Genomic DNA, 19,332 nt, shown 5'->3' with positions numbered 1-19,332 from the left:
TACTGTGAACATTAGGGTACATATATCTTTTCAAATTATGCTTTTCTTCAGGTATATGCCCAGGAGTTGGATTGCTGGCTCATATGGCAATTCTATTTTTTTGTTCTTTAAGGAACTTCCACACTATTCTCCATATTTCTGTACCAGTTTACATTCCCACCAATGGTGTAGGAGGGTTCCTTTTTCTCAATTACCTGTCCAGAATTTATTTTTTGTAGACTTTTTGATGATGGCCGCTCTGACTAGTGTGAGGTGATAATTCACTGTAGTTTTGATTTGCATCACTCTAATAATTAGCAGTGTTGAGCATCTTTTCATGTGCCTTTTGATCATCCCTATGTCTTCTCTGGAAAAAATGTCTATTTAGGTCTTCTGCCCATTTTCTGAGTGGGTGTTTTTTTTTGCTATTGAGCTTTATGAACTATTGTATATTTTGGAGATTAATCTTTTGTCAGTTATACCATTTGCAAATATTTTCTCCCATTCTGAATTGTCTTTTTTGTTTATGGTTTCCTTTGTTGTGAAAAATCTTTTTAGTTTAATTAGATCCAGTTTGTTTATTTTTCTTTTTCTTTTCATCACTCTAGAAGATGAATCCCAAAAGATATTGCTACAATTTATATCAGAGTATTCTAACTGTTTTCCTCTAGGAGTTTTATGGTATCTGGTTTTACATTTAGGTCTTTAATCCATTTTGAGTTTAATATTGTGTATGGTGTTATAGAATGTTCTAATTTCATCCTTTTACATGTAGCTGTCCAGTTTTCCCAGTACCACACTTTGAAGAGACTGTGTTTTTTCTGTTGTATATTCTTGCTTCCTTTGAGCCTGTGCTCTGCAACAAGAGAAGCCACCATAATGAGAAGCCCAAGCACAGCAACTAAGAGTAACCCCTACTCACTGCAACTAGAGAAAACCCATGCAAAGCAACAAAGACCCAGCACAGACAAAAATAAATAAATACAAATTTAAAAAAAAAGAAATGTATTAATTAATTTTGTATTAATTTTGTATCCTGTAACTTTACCAAATTCATTGATGAGCTCTAGTAGTTTTCTGGTAGCATCTTTAGGATTTTCTGTGTAGAGTATAATGTCATGAACAAATAGTGACAGTTTTACTTCTTCCAGCTTGGATTCATTTTATTTCTTTTTCTTCTCTGATTGCTGTGGCTAGGACTGCCAAGGCGTTGTTGAATAAAAAGAGTAAGAGCAGCCATCCTTGTCTGATTTTAGAGAAAATGCTTTCAGCTTTTCACCACTGAGTATAATGTTAGCTGTGGGTTTGTCATATGTGACCTTTATTTTGTTGAGGTAGTTTCCCTCAATGCCCACTTTTTGGAATGTTTTTATCATAAATGAATGTTGAATTTTGTCAAAAGCTTTTTCTGCTGCTATTAAGATGATCGTATGGTTTTTATTCTTCAGTTTGTTAATGTGTATGGATTTGCAGATATTGAAAAATCCTTGCACCCCTGGGATAAGTCCCACTTGATCATGGTGTATGATCCTTTTAATGTATTGTTGGATTTGATTTGCTAGTATTTTGTTAAGGATTTTTGCACCTATGTTTATCAGTGATATTGGCCTGTAATTTTCTCTTTTTTTGTGGTATCTTTGTCTGTTTTTTTCCCTAATAGTTTACCTTACAGCTCACTTTTAAAGGTTCCAAACTGTATCTCCTTAGGAATCTACCTGCTAGTTATTTATTCACTAGGCTGCATAGAGCAGTCTCTTAGCAACCATAAACTTTAGGGAAAAATTCTAACTCTTCTGTGATACCACCTGTTTGGGGGAAGTTGGCCTTCTTTTAAGACTTGGAGTTATATAAGCAAGAAATGCTAGAATGTAATTCTTTCTGAAAATAAATTTAAATAAACCATAACAATTTTTCACAGGGTTGTAAAGCAGTCTTCCCTATGACCTTTTACTCCAAGACCGCATTGGAGATTTTGCTGGCAGGGAAACTTTGTACACTCCCAGGACAAATATCATGACTGTAGGTGTCTTTCTTCCTGGTTTCCCATAGGATTGTGAAGATGTCCAGTCCCAATCTGAACATTGTGACCTTATTGGGCAGTTGTCTGACTTACAGTAGTGCTTACCTCTTTGGGATTCACAATCAAGGTGCTTTAGTGGGAAGCTCAATGGAAAGTCTCATTCAGGTAGGTGAAATCTTCAATTTTATTTTGAATATCATGCAAATTTTGATAATCTTTAAAATCATCTGCTCCTGTAGGTGTTGGTTATCTTTGTCCTTGGTGTGGGCTCTTTCAGAGGCAAACCCTGGAACCCTGAGTCAGTGAGGTCCACTTTCTGCCCCAGGTCCTCTGTGGACTGAAGCTTTGCAGATCAGAATGTATGGAGAACCACAGAGGTTTCTCTCATGCCTCTTTCTTCTGTTCCTTTCCATCTGTAGATAAGACTCTCCATGTTGTGCATTGGAACCTCCCTGGTGTTTGGCCCCATTCTTGGGAAGAGTTGGCGACTCTACAAGGTGTTCACCCAGAGGGTTCCGGACAAGAGAGTGGTAAGTAGGTAGCAAGTACACATTGCTTGATCACAGACAGTAGCTCCATTATTGATTAAAAGCTAGAGAAATTTGTACCAAATTACTGGGTCTGGCTCTTTTATGATGATCTGAAGTTCCTGCCCCTACTTCAAACCTTGGAGTCATGTGGCCTCATAAATTCCAAGGCTGGAAAGCTGTTTGTCAGTGCTATTGGGAGACAGGTCTTTAAACGAAAGTTCTGCTTCATATGCATCCCAGGCCCAGGTACTACTCTGGGGGATGTGTGAGCTGGCCCTTATCTGGCACCAGCCTGAAGGAGAGCAAGATGCCCAGAGGGGCTGTTGCTTGGCACGGGTGTGAGCTGAAAAGTGGGCAGAGGGATAGCGATTACAGAGAAGCTATAGCAAGTAAGCAATTATTCCTGTCTTTGGAGGCCAGTTCTTTTCCATACAAGAAGGCCATGCTCTGTACTAAGAAGGATGGGCCTGAAACAATGAGCAAGGAAGAACATATCCATTCAGACAGAATCAACCCTAGCAGCTATGCAGCAGCCAGATTACCTATGTGTCCCTGACATCAGATGTCATCCTAACCACGTTCCCTCATTTTATCATGTTTCCTGATGGAGCTGCCCAAACCTCAAAGGCTGATCATCAAACCCTTAGTCCGTATCAATCCTGTCCAGATCCAACGTATTACTCAGTTGGAGTTTACTTCTCTGGACTGACAAGATTTTCTTTTAGCAAATCTTTTGTGGTGAATATTTATCAAAAACTCTGCTGTGAATAACCATACATATGAGAAACATTGCCTAAAGGACATCCATGCCTCTAGAACACTAATTCCTCTTTTTAAAAATAGCTTTGTTGTTGTTATTCAGTCACCAAGTCGTATCCAACTCTTTACAACACCATGGACTGTAGCATCCAGGCTTCCCTGTCCACTGTCTCCTGGAGTTTGCTTAAACTCATGTCTATTGGATGGCAATACCATCCAACCATCTCATCCTCTATCACCACTTTCTCCTCCTGCCCTCAATCTTTCCTAGCATCAAGGTCTTTTCCAATGAGTTAGGTCTTCACATCTGGTGATAAATAACTTTATTTAGAGATAATTGACATGCACTGAACCACATATATTTAAAGTGTATGATTTGATATATTTTGACATGTGTATATACTATGAAACGTGGGTTATAATCTGCAAGTCTCCTCATACACCCTTGTCATCTTCCTCTCTTGTCGAATTCTTATATCTCCTATTCCTGTACCCAGGCAACCATTGACCTGCTTTCTGTCACTGTAAATTAGTTTGAATTTTCCAGAATTTTATATAAATGGAATTATACAGTGTGTATTTTTATCTTGTTTCTACTTGGCCTAATTATTTTGAGATTCATCTATGTTGTTACTTGCATCAATGATTCTTTCCTTACTATTGCTGAGTGATTTTTCAGTGTGTAGATAAAACTGCCGTTGGTTTATCCATTTACCTATTGGTAGGTGTTTGGATTTGTTTCTAGTTTGGGGCTATTAAAAATAAAACTTCTGTGAACATTTGTGTATGAATCTTTGTGCAGACGTATCTTACTTTCATTACTGTTGGTTAAAAACCTAAGCATAATGTGGCAGCCTAGATGGAAAGGGAGTTTGGTGGAGAACAGATACACATACATGTATGACTGAGTCCCTTTGACGTCCACTTGAAACTATCACAATATTGTTAATCAACTGTACTCCAAAATAAAATAGAAAGGTTTTAAAAAAAGCCAAGCATAGAGTGATTAGATCATATAGTAAGTATATGTTTAACTTTTTAAAAAATTGCATGACAGTTTTACAAAGTGGTTGTACAATTTTATGTTCCCATCAATACTATGTGAGTCCCTTTCCTCTACTTCCTTCCCAACATTAGACTTTGTTGGTATGTGTGTTAGTCATTCTAATAAGTATGTGTAGTAGAATCTCATTGTATTTTAATTTCATTTCCCTGATGCAATGTTGACTATATTTTTATATGCTTATTTGCCATCCATATATCTTCTTTGGTGAAGTATCTGCTCAAATCAATCACCTGTTTTTTAATTTAGTTGATTTTCTTCTTATTATTGAGCTTTGAGGGTTCTTTTTACATTCTGGATATAGTCTTTTATCAAATGAATATAGGTATCTATACAAGGAAATCAAGAGGAAATCATCTGATTTGCAAAGATTTGCTTCTAGTTTATGACTTTTCATTCACTTAAGAATGTCTTTCAAACAGAAGATATTTCTAATTTTGATGGAGTTCAGTTTCCTACTTTGTTCTCTCATGGATCATGTTTTGGGTATCAGACTTAAGAAACTTGTCTAACCCAAGGCCTCAAAAGTTTTTCTTTTATGTTTACTTCTAGAAGTTTTAAGAGTTTTTTTTTTTTTACATGCAGGTCTATGATTCATTTTGAGTTAATTTTGAAATATGATGTGATTGAAGTCCATTTTTTATGTATGGATATCCAGTTGTTCTGGCACCGTTTGTTGAAAAGACTCCTTTCTTCACTGAATTACCTTTGCACCTTTGTTGAAAACTATTTGTCTGTAGATGTGTATAACTACTACTAGACTCTGCCTCATTGATGTCATTGTTTGACACCAATACCATATTATTGTAGCTTTATATTAAATCTTGAGTCAGGGAGTATTAGTTCTCTCTCAGTGTTGTTTTGGCTAATCTGGGTTCTTTGAATTTCCATATAAATGTTTGAATCACTTTGCCAATTTCTTCAAATTTCAGCAGAGATTTTGATTGAGATTGTATTGAATTTGTAGATAAAATTATGGAGAACTGACTTCTTAACAATGTTGTATCTTTTAACCCATAAACACAATGTATTTCTTCATTTATTTAGGTCTTTTCTAATTTCTCTTAGCAATTTTTTTGCAGCTTTCAGTGAAGGTCTTTCATATCTTTTGTCAAATTTATGTCTAAGTATTTTATATTTTTGTGATATTATACATGTTACTGTTTTTCATTTCACTTTACAATTTTTGTTGCTAGTATATGTATATAATAGTAATACAATTGATTTTTAAGCTGACCTTACCTGCTGCAATCTTGCTAAATTACTTATTAGTTCTAGTAGCTTTTGTGTAGATTCTATCAGATTTTCTGCATAGATGAACATATCTTCTATAAAAGACATTTACTTTCCAATCTCTATGATGGCAATGACTAGAAACACTAGTACAGTGTTTAATAGAAGTGCCTTGAGTTGTTCTTGATCATATGGGGGAAACATTCATCTTAGTCAAAACTAATGTTAATTTTGTTTTATCACAATGTTAGCTTTATGTTAGATATTAGCTGTAGTTTTATCGTAATGCTCTTTACCTAATTGGGGAAGTTCGCCTCAATTCCTATTTTATTGAGTTTCTATAAAGAATTATGTTAGACTTTGTCAAATGTGTTTTTTGTATCTATTAACCATATGTTTTTTTCTTTGCTCATATGGTGAATTATATTAAATGATTTTAGGATCTCAAACCAATCTTGCATCCCTGAAACAAGCTCCACTTGGTCATTATGTATTATCCTTTTATGTTGTTAGATTCAGTTTCATAAAATTCTGTTTATAATATTTATATTCATTTCTTAAGGTATGTTGGTCTGTAGCTTTCTTTTCTTATAAAATCTTCACCTGATTTTGGTAACAGAGTATTTGTAGAATAAATTGGGAAGTATTCCCTCCAATTCAATTTCTGGAAGAGTTTGTGTGTAATTATATAATTGGCATAAGTATTTTATAGTGGTATGCTTCCATTTCCCCATCTTCCAATCTTTGTGTTGTTTTTACTTTTACATATGTTACAAGCCCCATACACTTGTTATTAATTTTTGTTTAAACAATCCATTACATTTTAAGGATATTTAAATAGTAAATATCAGTCATATATTTTTCTATGAAGTTAACATTTCCAGAGCTCTTGATTTCCTTGTATAGATACCTATATTCATCTGATATTTTTTCCTTTTGCTTCAAAGTTATCTCACATTCTCATTCAGGTGTGCTAATACTGAATTCTTTCAGCTTTTATCTGAAAAAGTCTGTATTTCACCTTTGTTTTTGAAAGTTACTTTTTCTGAGTATAAGATTCTAGGTTGAATTTTTTTTCTTGAGTACTTTTGAAGATTTCCACTGTTTTCTCACTTGACCTTGTGTCTGATGAGAAATCTGATGTCTTCCTTATTTTTTTTTTCTATACATGCTGTGTCATTTTTTGCTGGTTGATTTGAAATTTTTCTCCTTATCACTAGTTTGGAGCATTTTAATTCAGCAACTGATTCGTTTTTCTTATAAAAACCATGAATCATGTAACTAGTTGTGCTTCCTTCTTTTCATTGGTTGTCAAAAAAGCAGAATTGTGTTTCTGCCCCAGTTCTTGAATGCTATGTGCTCTCCTCACCAGAGCATTCATCATAATTCTCCTTATTATCTCTTTTCCCTAATATTTTTCATCCTATTGCTATATACATTTTTAAAATTTTATTTTTCTAACCACAAAAATAACACAGTCTCTTTGTATTAAATCAAATGATTCACATATGTTTGAAGGAAATGCTAGTAGTCCCTCCTCCACCACCATTGTCTCTCAATCTGACCCTCCAGGTTAATGGTTGTTCATAGTTTAATATGAAAGTTTCCACATCTCTGTATGTGCTTGTATAAACATATTTAGAAATAATAGTGTATTTATTTTATAATATTCCTTGAATCCTTTGTGGGAAAGTCAGGATATGGAAAGGGCAAAGAAATGAAAACGATGATATGAACATAGAATCACTGAGTACACTTCATGTCTGTATCATCTTTGATGGCTGGCTTTGAAGTCCATTTGGAAGATTAACCCAGGAGCCTTTAGCTCAGAGCACACAGAACACTCTAGACTCCGTGTTGTATAGCCAGTGAGCAAAGGAAAGTTATGACCTTAACTCTTTTGCAGATAATCAAAGACCTGCAGCTTCTGGGGTTGGTGGCAGCCCTGGTGATAGCTGATGTGATCCTGCTCATGACTTGGGTGCTGACTGATCCCATCCGATGTCTTCAGATTCTCGGTGTCAGTATGACGGTGAGAGACCCAACCCCTGGAGAATCTAGTTCCTGAACTGGAGGGACTGGCTTCTGTGAGTACACAGAGGTCATTCTCCCAGGAGCATTCACTGTGTGGACATCCTCCCAACAAGAAGATAAATGACCCCTAGAGGATGGCAAGTCGGGAGTTGTGGCTGGCCTGAACACCTACCCCTTGTCTGCAGGGTCTGCTGCTACTCCTGCTACTCCTCCCACCCCAAGTGTTCTGCGGCATCCGCTGAGATGTCAGCACACAGGAATCTGCCTGGCAGTTAACTCCACTTCCACATTATCAATAATGAGAACTTACAGAGTTGCCTTACCCAATTGTTGAAAGGTAAAGGATTCTGAAGGGTTCTTTGGAGTCAGTCAACCCTGGTTCAAATCCCAGCTCTACCACTTACCAGCCATGTGTCCTTGGGAAAGTTATTTAACCTCTCTAAGTTTCTATTTCCTCATAAGTAAAATAGAGATAATAATACTAATACTACCTATTTCATAGGGCTGTGATGAAGATTAAGTGAAACAGTACAGGTAAAGAATTCAGCTGTGCTCAGAACATAGTGTTTAATTAATAGGAAGCATTATGTCTTCAGCCTCACAAAGGGGCTGAGGAATACAGTGGGATCTTGACGTGCAGATTCAATATTGAAGTTTCAACTATTAACAAATAGCAGGAGCAGGATGTGAAATAATTTGTAATTTTTCTGCACGGATTTGAATCACTGTGGTAGTAAAGCACATAAGAGGAATAAGCCCTCCTGGCCCCAAGCATCCACATGTTAGCCCAACTTGGTTGTCTTTTCCTCTAATTCATAGTTACTCTCATTTGGATTATAATGGAGTCACCTAAGCTAGTTTTTACATATTAAAGGAGCTGTAGAGGAGCTCACAATCCAGAATGTGTACAAAGATCGGCTGTGTATGTGTGTTCCAGAATGTGTACAAAGATTGGCTATGTAACTGTGGGTGCCCTCCTGACCCTATGTCCCTCCTAGGTGACAGGGAGAGACGTGTCCTGCTCTCTGACCAGCACACACTTCTGTGCTTCCCGGTACTCCGATGTCTGGATTGCTCTCATTTTGGGATGCAAGGTTGGTAACCTTATCTCCTTGGGATACTATCTCTCTGTTACCAATAAATGGATATGAAGAGGAATTACAGGAGTTAATGAGGGGATTCCTGCGAAGTCTGACTCAGTCCCTTCCTAGCTGACCCTGAACCTCATTTAACCTCTTTGAGCCTCGGTTCCCTTATATATAAAACGAGGATGATGTACCATCATCTCAGAACGGTTGTGAGTTTTGAAAGGGTTGATGCATGCTGAGTTTTCAACCACTCCTGGCCCATAGTAAGAGCTTAATAAATGAGTAGATGTTTCATTATTATTCTTCCACTGCCCCCGCAACCCCCAGCGGTTCTAAAAGCATAGTGCCTCTCTCGTTCTTCGAGCCCCTGTGGAAGAGCACATCCTCCCTGGCACAGAAACTCAGCTCTTCCCCCATAGCAACTCCCTCTGCGACTCAACTTGATTTATTTCTCCAATGCCTTTCATGTAATCCCATTTCCATTTTATTTTACTGCAATATATTTCTATAGGACAAAGAAAGAAAGGAGAAAGAGTGCTGAGCATCAGGAAGCTGACTAAGCCAGGACCCCATGGGCTCCCTGGTCGACAAGCAGTTCTGGTGGAGGACCACAAATCTGCATATTAAGTCCCCCAACCCCCCACCCGAGCCTGCCAACTGCCCCCTACCCCACACTTCTCAGCAGTGAGAGCGAATGACACAAATATCGGATGTGAGTCACTCAAACATGAGTCCTGCACATATAGATGCTTTATTCATACCTCATTATTTTTTGTCAAGAATTTTAATAGAGTTAAAACATTTTAATAAAATCAGATTGAACATTTCAAAACCATAGAGTTAATTTTACTAACCTTTGATTAAATTGCTAATGATATAACTCTGCCAAATGCCACCTGATAATGTCAGTTATCCAGAAGTCAGGCCCTACTGGCCTGCTGACTAGTATGTCCTCTAGTCATTGAAGATCTCAGGGTGGCCACGATTGGGGCTCTGGCCCCCTTTGGACACTGAGCATTTTGGGCACCAGATGACATCTCTACTGAGCTGACTCCTTCACAGCAGGCACAGCCAGTCCTCCAAGCAGTTGTCTTAGGGCCATCCCTATAGATGGAGGTGGTCAGATTGTGTGATTTCAGGGTCCCTGGCAGGTAGCCTGCTGATACCTGACCTTACTTTTATTATTAGTTCTCCCTCTAAATCCCCATCATCCCCACCCACTTCCTCCCCCATGGCATCTTCACATTCTATATCATAAAACATGGATATTTGGGAACTTCCCTGGCAGTCCAGTGTTTAAGACTCTGAGCTTCCAATGTAGGGGGCACAAATTCAGTCCCTGGTCAGGGAAGTAAGATTCTGCATGCCTCATGGCATGGCCAAAAAACAAAAATAATACACAACAAGAAAAACATGGGTATTTGTATGCTTGCCTTAAATCTCCCAACCACACTGAACTTCTCAAAAGCTAGAACCATGACTTCCACTTGGCAACACCATTTCCCTCCCTACAGCTACCCCTAGCATGGAGCTTTGCCCCTAATCAAGCAAATCTATATATTGAATCTATATATTACATATTATTGAATCTTTATGTCATATATTATTGATTAGAGCTTTGATTTCTATTTAAATGTAGCTCCTTCTAGGAGAAGCAGCACTTTAAGAAGCTGTGAGCCATTTTCTGTGTAGTACAAATGAGAAATCTGAGAGCAGGTTTACATTCATGACAAAGAAGAAAGAGTAGGGCCCTGGGCTCCTGGGGGCGGGGCAGGGAATGTCACAAAGAGGGTGAAGGGTATAGATGAGGCTGTTGCTGCCTGTGCCTGTCTCCCGGTCCTGTCCAGGTCCCAGCCAGCCTTTGTTCTCTTCTTTTTTCACTCTCCATCTCCCATAAACACCCACTGGCACAGAGCTGCTAGTAGCCTATAGAGATCCTTTGTGTAAATCAGAAAAAGGCATCCCTCTGGGCAGATGCAGTCTTGCAGGTGCAGGGCTTGGCAAGCAGATGGTGCCTTTGGGAAAATTAGAAAAAAGAGCCCCTTCCTTTGGTGCTGCCCCTGCCATGGCACATGCTTGACAAGTGGACCACAGGGCTAGTTCAGCCTCTGCACGCCTCTCAGCTCCATGCAGTGCAGAACCACACAGTGGATACAGCATGGTGCACCCACTGCCCTCCCAGTGCCTGGCAGCTGGTTCTGTGGGGCTCCTACCCACCTGTACCACCCTGTCTTATACCTCATCCTGGAAGAGTCCTGTCTGATAGTTGACTTGCTGACCTCCGATAAACTAATTCTCAGAGAAGGAGAGGAAAACGAAATTTATTAAGCACCAAGAGGTAGTGGTGGTGCTGTTAAGCACTCTAAGAGTAGTCCCTTGTGTTATCTTAGTCAGTTCTCCTCACAGCAATGCTTTAAGGTAGTTATTATTATCCTTTTTTACAGGTGAGGAAATCAGTCCCATCCTATTGCTCTTGGCCCCAAGCCTGGTATTTCACTTCTCTAAACCTCTGGTTCTTCTGTCCATCTCCAGGGCCTGCTGCTGCTATATGGGGCCTACCTGGCTGGCCTGACTGACCACGTCAGCTCTCCTCCTGTAAATCAGTCTTTAACCATCATGGTTGGGGTCAACCTCGTGGTACTGGCTGCTGGGCTGCTTTTTGTGGTCACCAGATACTTGTACTCCTGGCCCAACCTGGTCTTTGGACTCACGTCTGGAGGTATCTTTGTTTGCACAACCACAATCAACTGCTTCATCTTCATTCCCCAGGTATGCTTTAGGGAGAATTTGGAGGACCAGTTCACCCCCTCATTCCAGAGACTTCTCTGGGCATGACAGATTGTTTACTTTGTTTCCTAGTGAGAGTTTTTAGGTGCTTTTGATTAGAGAGGCAGAGGGAAGGTGGGGATCCTAGTGAGCTGGCTCCCTCTGTTCTTCCCTCCCCAGTGGGCAAGGAGGGCGGACCAGGGTAGCCAAGCAGTGGCACCATTTTCATGTGAGGGGCTGCCTCACAGACTTGCTTTTCTACCCACCCTCCAGGCCACTTCATGCAGCCCCAGTCCTCCCTTCATTACCACTGAGCCAAGCTAATGCCACCCTCCCTTCATCTTGATGATGTCATTTCTTATACTAGCTTGGAAATGAGGAACCTTTCCTTCTTTCCTGTTTGCAATTGCACATTCACCAAGAAAAGCACATTTGGATCTTTATGCAATTTAAAATGCTTTTTCTTTCATTTTATTAGAGGAAAATACAGAACATTCCTTTTCTTTTTACAGTAAGGAAAAATAAAAACTAAATTAAAAATGTGTTTCTTATTATGAGGATTAAGAAAAAAATCAAACAAGGGAGGAAGATAGAAGGAGAAATATCCAGAGGGCAAAGAGAAAGAAAAGGAGTCAGAGAGAGAAAGATGAAGGAATCCGTAGGCTGTGAAAGGAAAGTGATGTTAAATTACTCACGTTATGCCCCAGGGTACCACTGAGCCATGTTCATCCACATTAATGAACTTGGCATTAGGCACTTTTCCTGTGTCCCTTCTGGTTCTCTTCCTCCTGAGGCCTCCCTCATCCCACAACTCCCTCGGGATCCCATCCTGATGCCCTTTGCAGCTTCCAGTTGTCCATGAATGACTTCTCCATGAGGGAGCTAACTGGTAATGAAAGTGTTGGCTGATGCAGGGTTACAGTGTATTTATAAAAGGGAAGCATGCACTTTGAGACATGATAGTGTGAAACAGGCAGAGGCCTTTGCTCTTCTTCCCTTTCATAAATTCTCATTAAAATACTCAAGAGAATAAACAAATATGGAAAAATCTATAGCAGTAGCACTAAAAATCAAGGATGGGCATTGCTTCTGAGCAAAAAACTGGAGGAACTTTTGCTGAATCTTAATGTTATCAGAACTAGACTGAAGGAACCCATTGAGACCTGGGTCTTGTTTGTCTGGGATGTAGCAGAAAAGGGCTTTGAAAAGCCAGGGCTCTTTCTCCTTGTGACATGGGTAAAAGAGTGGGGAGACTTTTAGAAAGCCGATCCCTTAGGCCCTCTGGTCAACATTGTTGATGGGTAACCCATCCATCCATTGCCAAACCCTTTCTTCCTTGATTGCCTCTACTCAATAGGCTGAAAGAGCTGAACACTTACTTTGCCAGCCTCCCTTATAGCTGGGTGTGCCCATGCAACACAGTTTTGAACACTAAAGATTTTCTGGGAGGCTTCTGAGAAAGATTTTGCTTTCCTAAAAAAGCTATGGGTGTTGAAGCATCACCTCTCTTCTGCCTTCTTCCTACCTTGAATGTTTGTGATGCTTGGCGCTATGGCAGCCATCTGGTGATAATGAGAATGTATTAGTATACCAGAAAACTATAGCTCTCCCCATGTAAGACTGTAAGGAGGAAGGAATCTATGAAGAGATTCTGCAGTTCACAAAAAGAGGACCACAAATTTCTGAAGATTTAGAGAAGCTGCCTTCCTCTGAAGTAAAATAGAAAGCTTTTAGAGGATATCTGATTAGTCTTGTCAGTAAGATTCAAAGAATATTGTCTGTCTTTGACTAAAGCAAACCATCATGAAAAGGACATAATCTTAGATCATGAAATATTAAATAAGGATGAAAAGGATTGTGTTAAATCAAAAACCCCAGTAGAAGCACCGAATAGGCAATAGGGCATGGCAAAATAATGAATTAGTGGCTTAACTTAAGGAAACAAAAAACAAGGACACAGGAAAAAAATGAGAGACTAGATAAGAAAATATGGAGAGCAGATCTAGAAATATGATTTAGAGCTAATAGGAGTCTCTGAAAGAGAAGAAGATAATTTAGAGCAGAAGTAATCACCAGGGAACTATTAGAAAAAAGCCTTCCTGTTCTAAAACAAAACCTCCATCTGAAAACTGAATCAGTAACCTCCCTAATGAGGCCCTACTTAGGTTTCTCTCTCTACACTCGCCTCTGCTCCTCTTGCATCCTAAGCCTCAGACACAAGATTTCCACGTTCCTCAGTGTTTAAATCTTCAACCCCTAGGAACACAGTGATATAGAGGTGCACTTCAATCTCATACACAGACATAAAAATGCGGGATGAAGTTTAGTTTGGAATCGGACTTCCAGGTTTAAACTAAGAACAAGTGCTTGATTTGTTGAAGTGGGAGTGGAAATCAAATTATTGGGGCAGGTGAACCAGAGCCGGGCAGATGGACCGTGTTGGCCTTTCTCTTTCCTTCTCTATCTCAGTCCTTCTCACTGTCTTGAGCTTCCTTTCTCATATTCTATCTTTTCTACTTTCTCTCTCATGCTTTTTCCTCCTCTTGAACTGAGCATGATCTGAAACTAGAAAATACATTTTATAGTCTATTGTATTTTAGGTTTAGGATGTAAATTGTTTCTCAAAATATAAAAGTAATGAGGTTTTTCAGGATTTTTGTGTGCCCTGAATTGATCTTCCCCTCTGACTTGGTGGGGTCTTCCCTGATAGCTCAGTTGGTAAAGAATCTGCTTGCAATGCAGGAGACCCCGGTTTGATTCCTGGGTTGGGAAGATCCACTGGAGAAGGGATAGGCTACCCACTCCAGTATTCTTGGGCTTCCCTTGTGGCTCAGCTGCTAAAGAATCCGCCTACAATGAGGGAGACCTGGGTTCAATCCCTGGGTTGGGAAGATCCCCCGGAGAAGGGAAAGGCTACCCATTCCAGTATTCTGGCCTAGAGAATTCCATAAACTGTATAGTCCATGGGGTCGCAAAGAGTCGGACACGACTGAGTGACTTTCACTTCACTTCACTTCACTTCTGACTTGGTGGCCTTTGGTTGAAGATTCTACCTGTGAGACCTGAGACTGGATATTCCCAGGACCATAGGACGGCTGAGCAAATTTGGAGAAGTGTTCAAGGAGAGCCACGTGGGAGGCGGAGGGAGGGAATAGGAAAGCTCCCTCCTTGCTCCTGAGCCTTGAGCCTAGACTGTGATGGGAGATATACCAGATGCAGACTGTGAACCAGGCAAATCAAAATGATTGGCCAGAGGGAACCTGGAAGAAATACCCCATAAAAGTAACTCAAACTGCCATGAGGGTGCAACTCAGGGACTCTCCCTCTGAGTCTGCCTATGTCTCTGTCCACATGTACTGTACTCTTTTTCCCTTAATAAATACTTCACTACTTTCTGTCTGTGGAAATTCTTTTTTACAAAGCTGAAGGGCCAGGGCCCTTGTCACTGACCACTGATCTAATGGCCAGGATCTGGTGCTTCACTGCTGCAGTCCAGCCTCAATCTCTGGCTGGGAGCCCAAGCTCTGCTCCAAGCCATTGCAGGCTGAGGCCACCTGAGATCAGGATTTATGAGGGCAGAGCCACAGGCTCCTCAAGGGCAGATAGGTGGTGCTAGAAAGCTGGATGACCTGACTGAAGAGGCAAGTGGACCAAGTAGCGTTCTCCACAGGCCCTCAGGAAATGCCTGAGTATTTATGCCAAACGCTGAGGTCATCACCAGTGGTGAGCCAGCCTCTGCTTTTGTGACTTAAACGTGACCCATCCTTCTAACCACCCCTGTCCCCTCACTCCACCTTTTGAGAGGCAGGCAGGTCCTGAGATAGGACATCATTTTATCTTCTAGACCCACAGAGTGTTTCATCTACTCCTCCAGGAAGTTACTCACAACTTTCTACTCTGCCTCACAGTCTTCTGTAAATGTCTCAGCACCCTTAGCAGACAGATGAGCTTTTTAAAGGAGAGCTTCCTTTGTTTGTTCACATATCTGTCCATCCATGTATTAACTGTTGGGAACATGCAGTTAAACATGGCCTCAGTCTAGGTCTAGTTGGGAGCAGATGTGAAGTGATTAATAACACATGAGTTAAGTGTTTAAGGATGTTACTCGATGCCAAGGAAAGGGTGCCCCAGGCTGTCTTGAGAACTCGGTGACACTGTCTCAGAAAATAATGTGCTTGGGCCTCTCTTGGAGGAGGAGAGGAGTTCACAGAGCAGACTGGGGAAGGTAGTGGGTGGCACTTCCAAGGAGGAAACCTTGTGACAGAGGCAGTGAGGTGTAAGAGAGAAGAGCTGTTTGGAATACCACAAGTCTTTGCTCTTTTCAAAGCACAAATTCAAACAAGGGTAAAGTGGCAGGAAATGAGAGAGGCACATGGGGTGAATGTCCAAAGGCACCCAGTTGAAGACCTGAGGCTTAATCCCACTATTTTGGTTTCCTATTGCTGTTATAACAAACTCCTACAAACTGAGGGCCTTAAGGCACACAGATTTAATATCTGATAGTTCTGGTGGTCAGAGATCTGACATGGGTCTTATCTGGCTGGAATCAAAGTGCCAGTGGGTCTGCACTGCTTCTAGAGGCTTTGGAGGAGAATCTGTTTCCAGGCCTTTTCCTGAGTTCTTCAACTCGCAGCTCTTCCCTTCATCTTCAGAGCCACAGCACAGCAAATTTAGGTATCTCTTTCTGTTGTCACATCTCCCCTCCTGCCTCCCTCTTGTAAGGACTTTTGTGATTACATTGGGCCCACCTGGATGATCTGGAATCTCATCTCACAATTTTAAACTCAATAACACTTGCAAAATTCCTTTTTCCATGTAAGATAACATATTCACAACTGCCTGGGATTGGAAAGGAAACATCTTTGAGGGGCCATTTTCTTCCTACCATACCCACAGAGCCCAGATGCTGAGAAAACAAGACTGCCTGTCCTGAAGGAAGGGCCATGGAGAGGTCCTGAAATTGTGACCTAAGGGTTATTTATAGCCATACTTCAGAAATCCTCAGGTCTTAAGGACTAGGACCTTCACAAATGGGGGATTAAGGGGGATGAGATTGGAGGGGCAGGGGCCTTTAGTCAGGGGCACCCTGACTTCACCCAGCCAGCTTAGGCTGTTCAGTTCAGTTCAGTTCAGTTCAGTTGCTGAGTCATGTCCAGCTCTTTGCGACCCCATGAACCGCAGCACGCCAGGCCTCCCTGTCCATCACCCACTCCCAGAGTTCACCCAAACTCATGTCCATCGAGTCAGTGATGCCATCCAAGCATCTCATCCTGTGTCGTCCCCTTCTCTTCCTGCCCTCAATCTTTCCCAGCATCAGGGTCTTTTCAAATGAGTCAGCTCTTCGCATCAGGTGACCAAAGTATTAGAGTTTCAGCTTCAACAACAGTCCTTCCAATGAACACCCAGGACTGATCTCCTTTAGGATAGACATATCAAAAGTCTTGGAAGTATCCTTACACAAATGTTGAGCAGCTCCTCCAGCAGCTCTGCAGGGAAGGCTTGGGCTGGAGGTACTGGGGGTGGGGGGGGAGAGAAAGGAAAAGCTAGGGAGATGAGGGGCCCTGAGGGACCACAGAGATACTGTGACACTGCCAGGGCCAGTGCTAGGAGAGCAGCGCTGGAGGTCAATGACACCCACCCACAGCCATAGAGTGACCCTGCAGTGCTGGGCTCCAGTAACTCCTGAGCTGAGTGGTGAGATGACAGTGCCCTAGGAAGGGGGCATTCAAGAAGGGCATCTGACAGGGCAGGTTCCTGGCCTGACCCAGCACAGGTCACATAGACCTCTGATACCATGAAGGACTCATGCTGAGTTAACAGGGGACCCAAGAGGACTTACGGAGAACATTGTATTGAAATTGATGGTGGGATTTAGAATCCTATCTGAGACTTATGAAACTTACCTACCTTCCAAAGTCAGAGCTCAGTAAATGTCTGATGAGCGAGAAAAGACATCCCAGGATCCCTGGGAGCCACCCTGCAGACCCCTCAGCATCATTTCTAGAGCTAACGTGCCAAAGTGTCCAGAGCCCATTACTGGGGCTCTTCATTATGAGAATTCCTGGGGGAAAAGGAGATGCCTCCAGCACTGTGGCCTCCCCTGGCATCATGTCACTGGCATTCACCAGGAGTGTCTCCAAGGCTCAGAAGCATAGCCCTCTTAGCGAATGTCCTCTTCAGCCCCATGCCTGTTAAACTAAACCAACCTGTGCATCCATAGACCAGTTCTGAAAACCAGTATCTTCTGGAAAACATTCCCCAAGACCCTCACAGTTGACCATCAGTCTTCATCAGCTGCATTGAGAATGTGCAACGTGGCACAGCAACCTGGTTACAGTCATGACTCTGCTACTAAGTGTAGCCATGTGGACCTAAACAAGTCAAACTCCTTCTGAGTCTTTCTTGATTAGTCAAGGAAAAAAGGAAAAAAGATGGTCAGATCACAGACCTAATGTTGTCATTTTTATTGATTTTTACTGACATTTGTGGTTTTCTCTTTGTGTGAGCTTTGATTACTGATTTGGGTTAGAAGTCCTCTAGAGGGAACTAGTGGAGAAGGAAATGGCAACCCACTACAGTATTCTTGCCTGGAGAATCCCAGGGACAGAGGAGCCTGGTGGGCTACTGTCTGTGGGGTTGCACAGAGTCGGACACAACTGAAGCGACTTAGCAGCAGCAGCAGCAGAGGGAACTGGGCTTTCAGTGGCAGTAACACAGTCACTCAACAAATAAGAATAATGAAGAACAGCTACATATAACTAAAACCAGTTTCATTTGAAACCTATGGTGTTTAGCTTGCTTAATCCTGTTATAGCTCCTGAACTTTGGCTTAAGAATGTGGCCCCAGAAGTATGCCTCAGCCCTGGTTTTCTCTGACAGTCCAGCAGTGGGTCAGTTGATGGGTCCAGCAGAGATTGTTCTGTTTCACCAACCTGTCATCATCTTCCTTCGGCATTTTTTAAACACTATAACCTTAACATTCTCTAAACCTTCTGTTATTGCTGTTGTGAACTTTCCAGAATAAAGTACACTCTGAGGAGAGAATAATTTGTCCATTTGTGTATCTGTGACACTGTCATTCCTTGGTGTTTTTGAGAAACAGTAAGAGAATGTGTTTCTGGGTGTGTAATTAAATAAATAACATGTGTTCTTTTCTCTAACAGCTGAAGCAATGGAAGGCATTTGAAGAGGAAAACCAAACAATCAGACGCATGGCCAAATATTTCAGCACTCCCAGCAAAAGCTTGCACACCCAGTATGGTGAGGAGCAGAATTGCCACATTAGAGGAGAGAAAAACTCCATGGAGAGACTCCTCACAGAAGTAAGCCAGACCCCTGCCTACTGGCTTCTCTAGAAAGAACTCCAGTCATGCATTGGTGGGCCCCAGTTGCCTCATTGTTAACATTCCTTCTCTTTCCATTTCTCCACTTCCTGGCCATCCTGGTCTCCCTTCAGGTCAATTCAGCTCCTCAGTCGTGTCTGAGTCTTTGCGACCCCATGGACTGCAGCATGCCAGGCCTCCCTGTCCATCACCAAATCCCAGAGCTTATTCAAACTCATGTCCATCGAGTCGGTGATGCTATCCAACCATCTCATCCTCTGTTGTCCCCTTCTCCTCCCGCCTTCATTCTTTCCCAGCATCAGGGTCTTTTCCAGTGAGTCAGTTCTTTGCATCAGGTGGCCAAACTATTGGAGTTTCAGCTTCAGCATCAGTCCTTCCAATGAATATTCAGGACTGATTTCCTTTAGGATGGACTCATTGGATTTCCTTGCAGTCCAAGGGACTCTCAAGAGTCTTCTCCAACACCACAGTTCAAAAGCATCAATTCTTCAGTGCTCAGCTTTCTTTATAGTCCAAC

At 41.5% G+C, this 19,332-nt stretch overlaps 1 protein-coding gene across 2 annotated transcripts in view; it reads left to right on the top strand.

Moving 5' to 3' along the window:
• GPR156 (G protein-coupled receptor 156) overlaps positions 1-19,332 on the top strand; it is a 109,287-nt gene that overhangs the window by 76,888 nt on the left and 13,067 nt on the right. For both annotated transcript variants that reach the window (XM_010845387.1, XM_010845386.1), the window contains 6 exons: positions 2,029-2,164; positions 2,419-2,529; positions 7,491-7,616; positions 8,617-8,712; positions 11,239-11,475; positions 18,636-18,794. In XM_010845387.1, coding sequence (XP_010843689.1) covers positions 2,029-2,164; positions 2,419-2,529; positions 7,491-7,616; positions 8,617-8,712; positions 11,239-11,475; positions 18,636-18,794 — 865 coding nt within the window. The remainder of the gene's footprint in view (positions 1-2,028; positions 2,165-2,418; positions 2,530-7,490; positions 7,617-8,616; positions 8,713-11,238; positions 11,476-18,635; positions 18,795-19,332) is intronic.

Source organism: Bison bison, unplaced genomic scaffold, assembly GCF_000754665.1.
Source record: "Bison bison bison isolate TAMUID 2011002044 unplaced genomic scaffold, Bison_UMD1.0 scf7180017864215, whole genome shotgun sequence".
Lineage (NCBI taxonomy): Eukaryota > Metazoa > Chordata > Mammalia > Artiodactyla > Bovidae > Bison > Bison bison.
The sequence above is the reverse complement of the archived record's forward strand: the minus strand, read 5'-3'. Positions and strand labels throughout refer to the sequence as shown.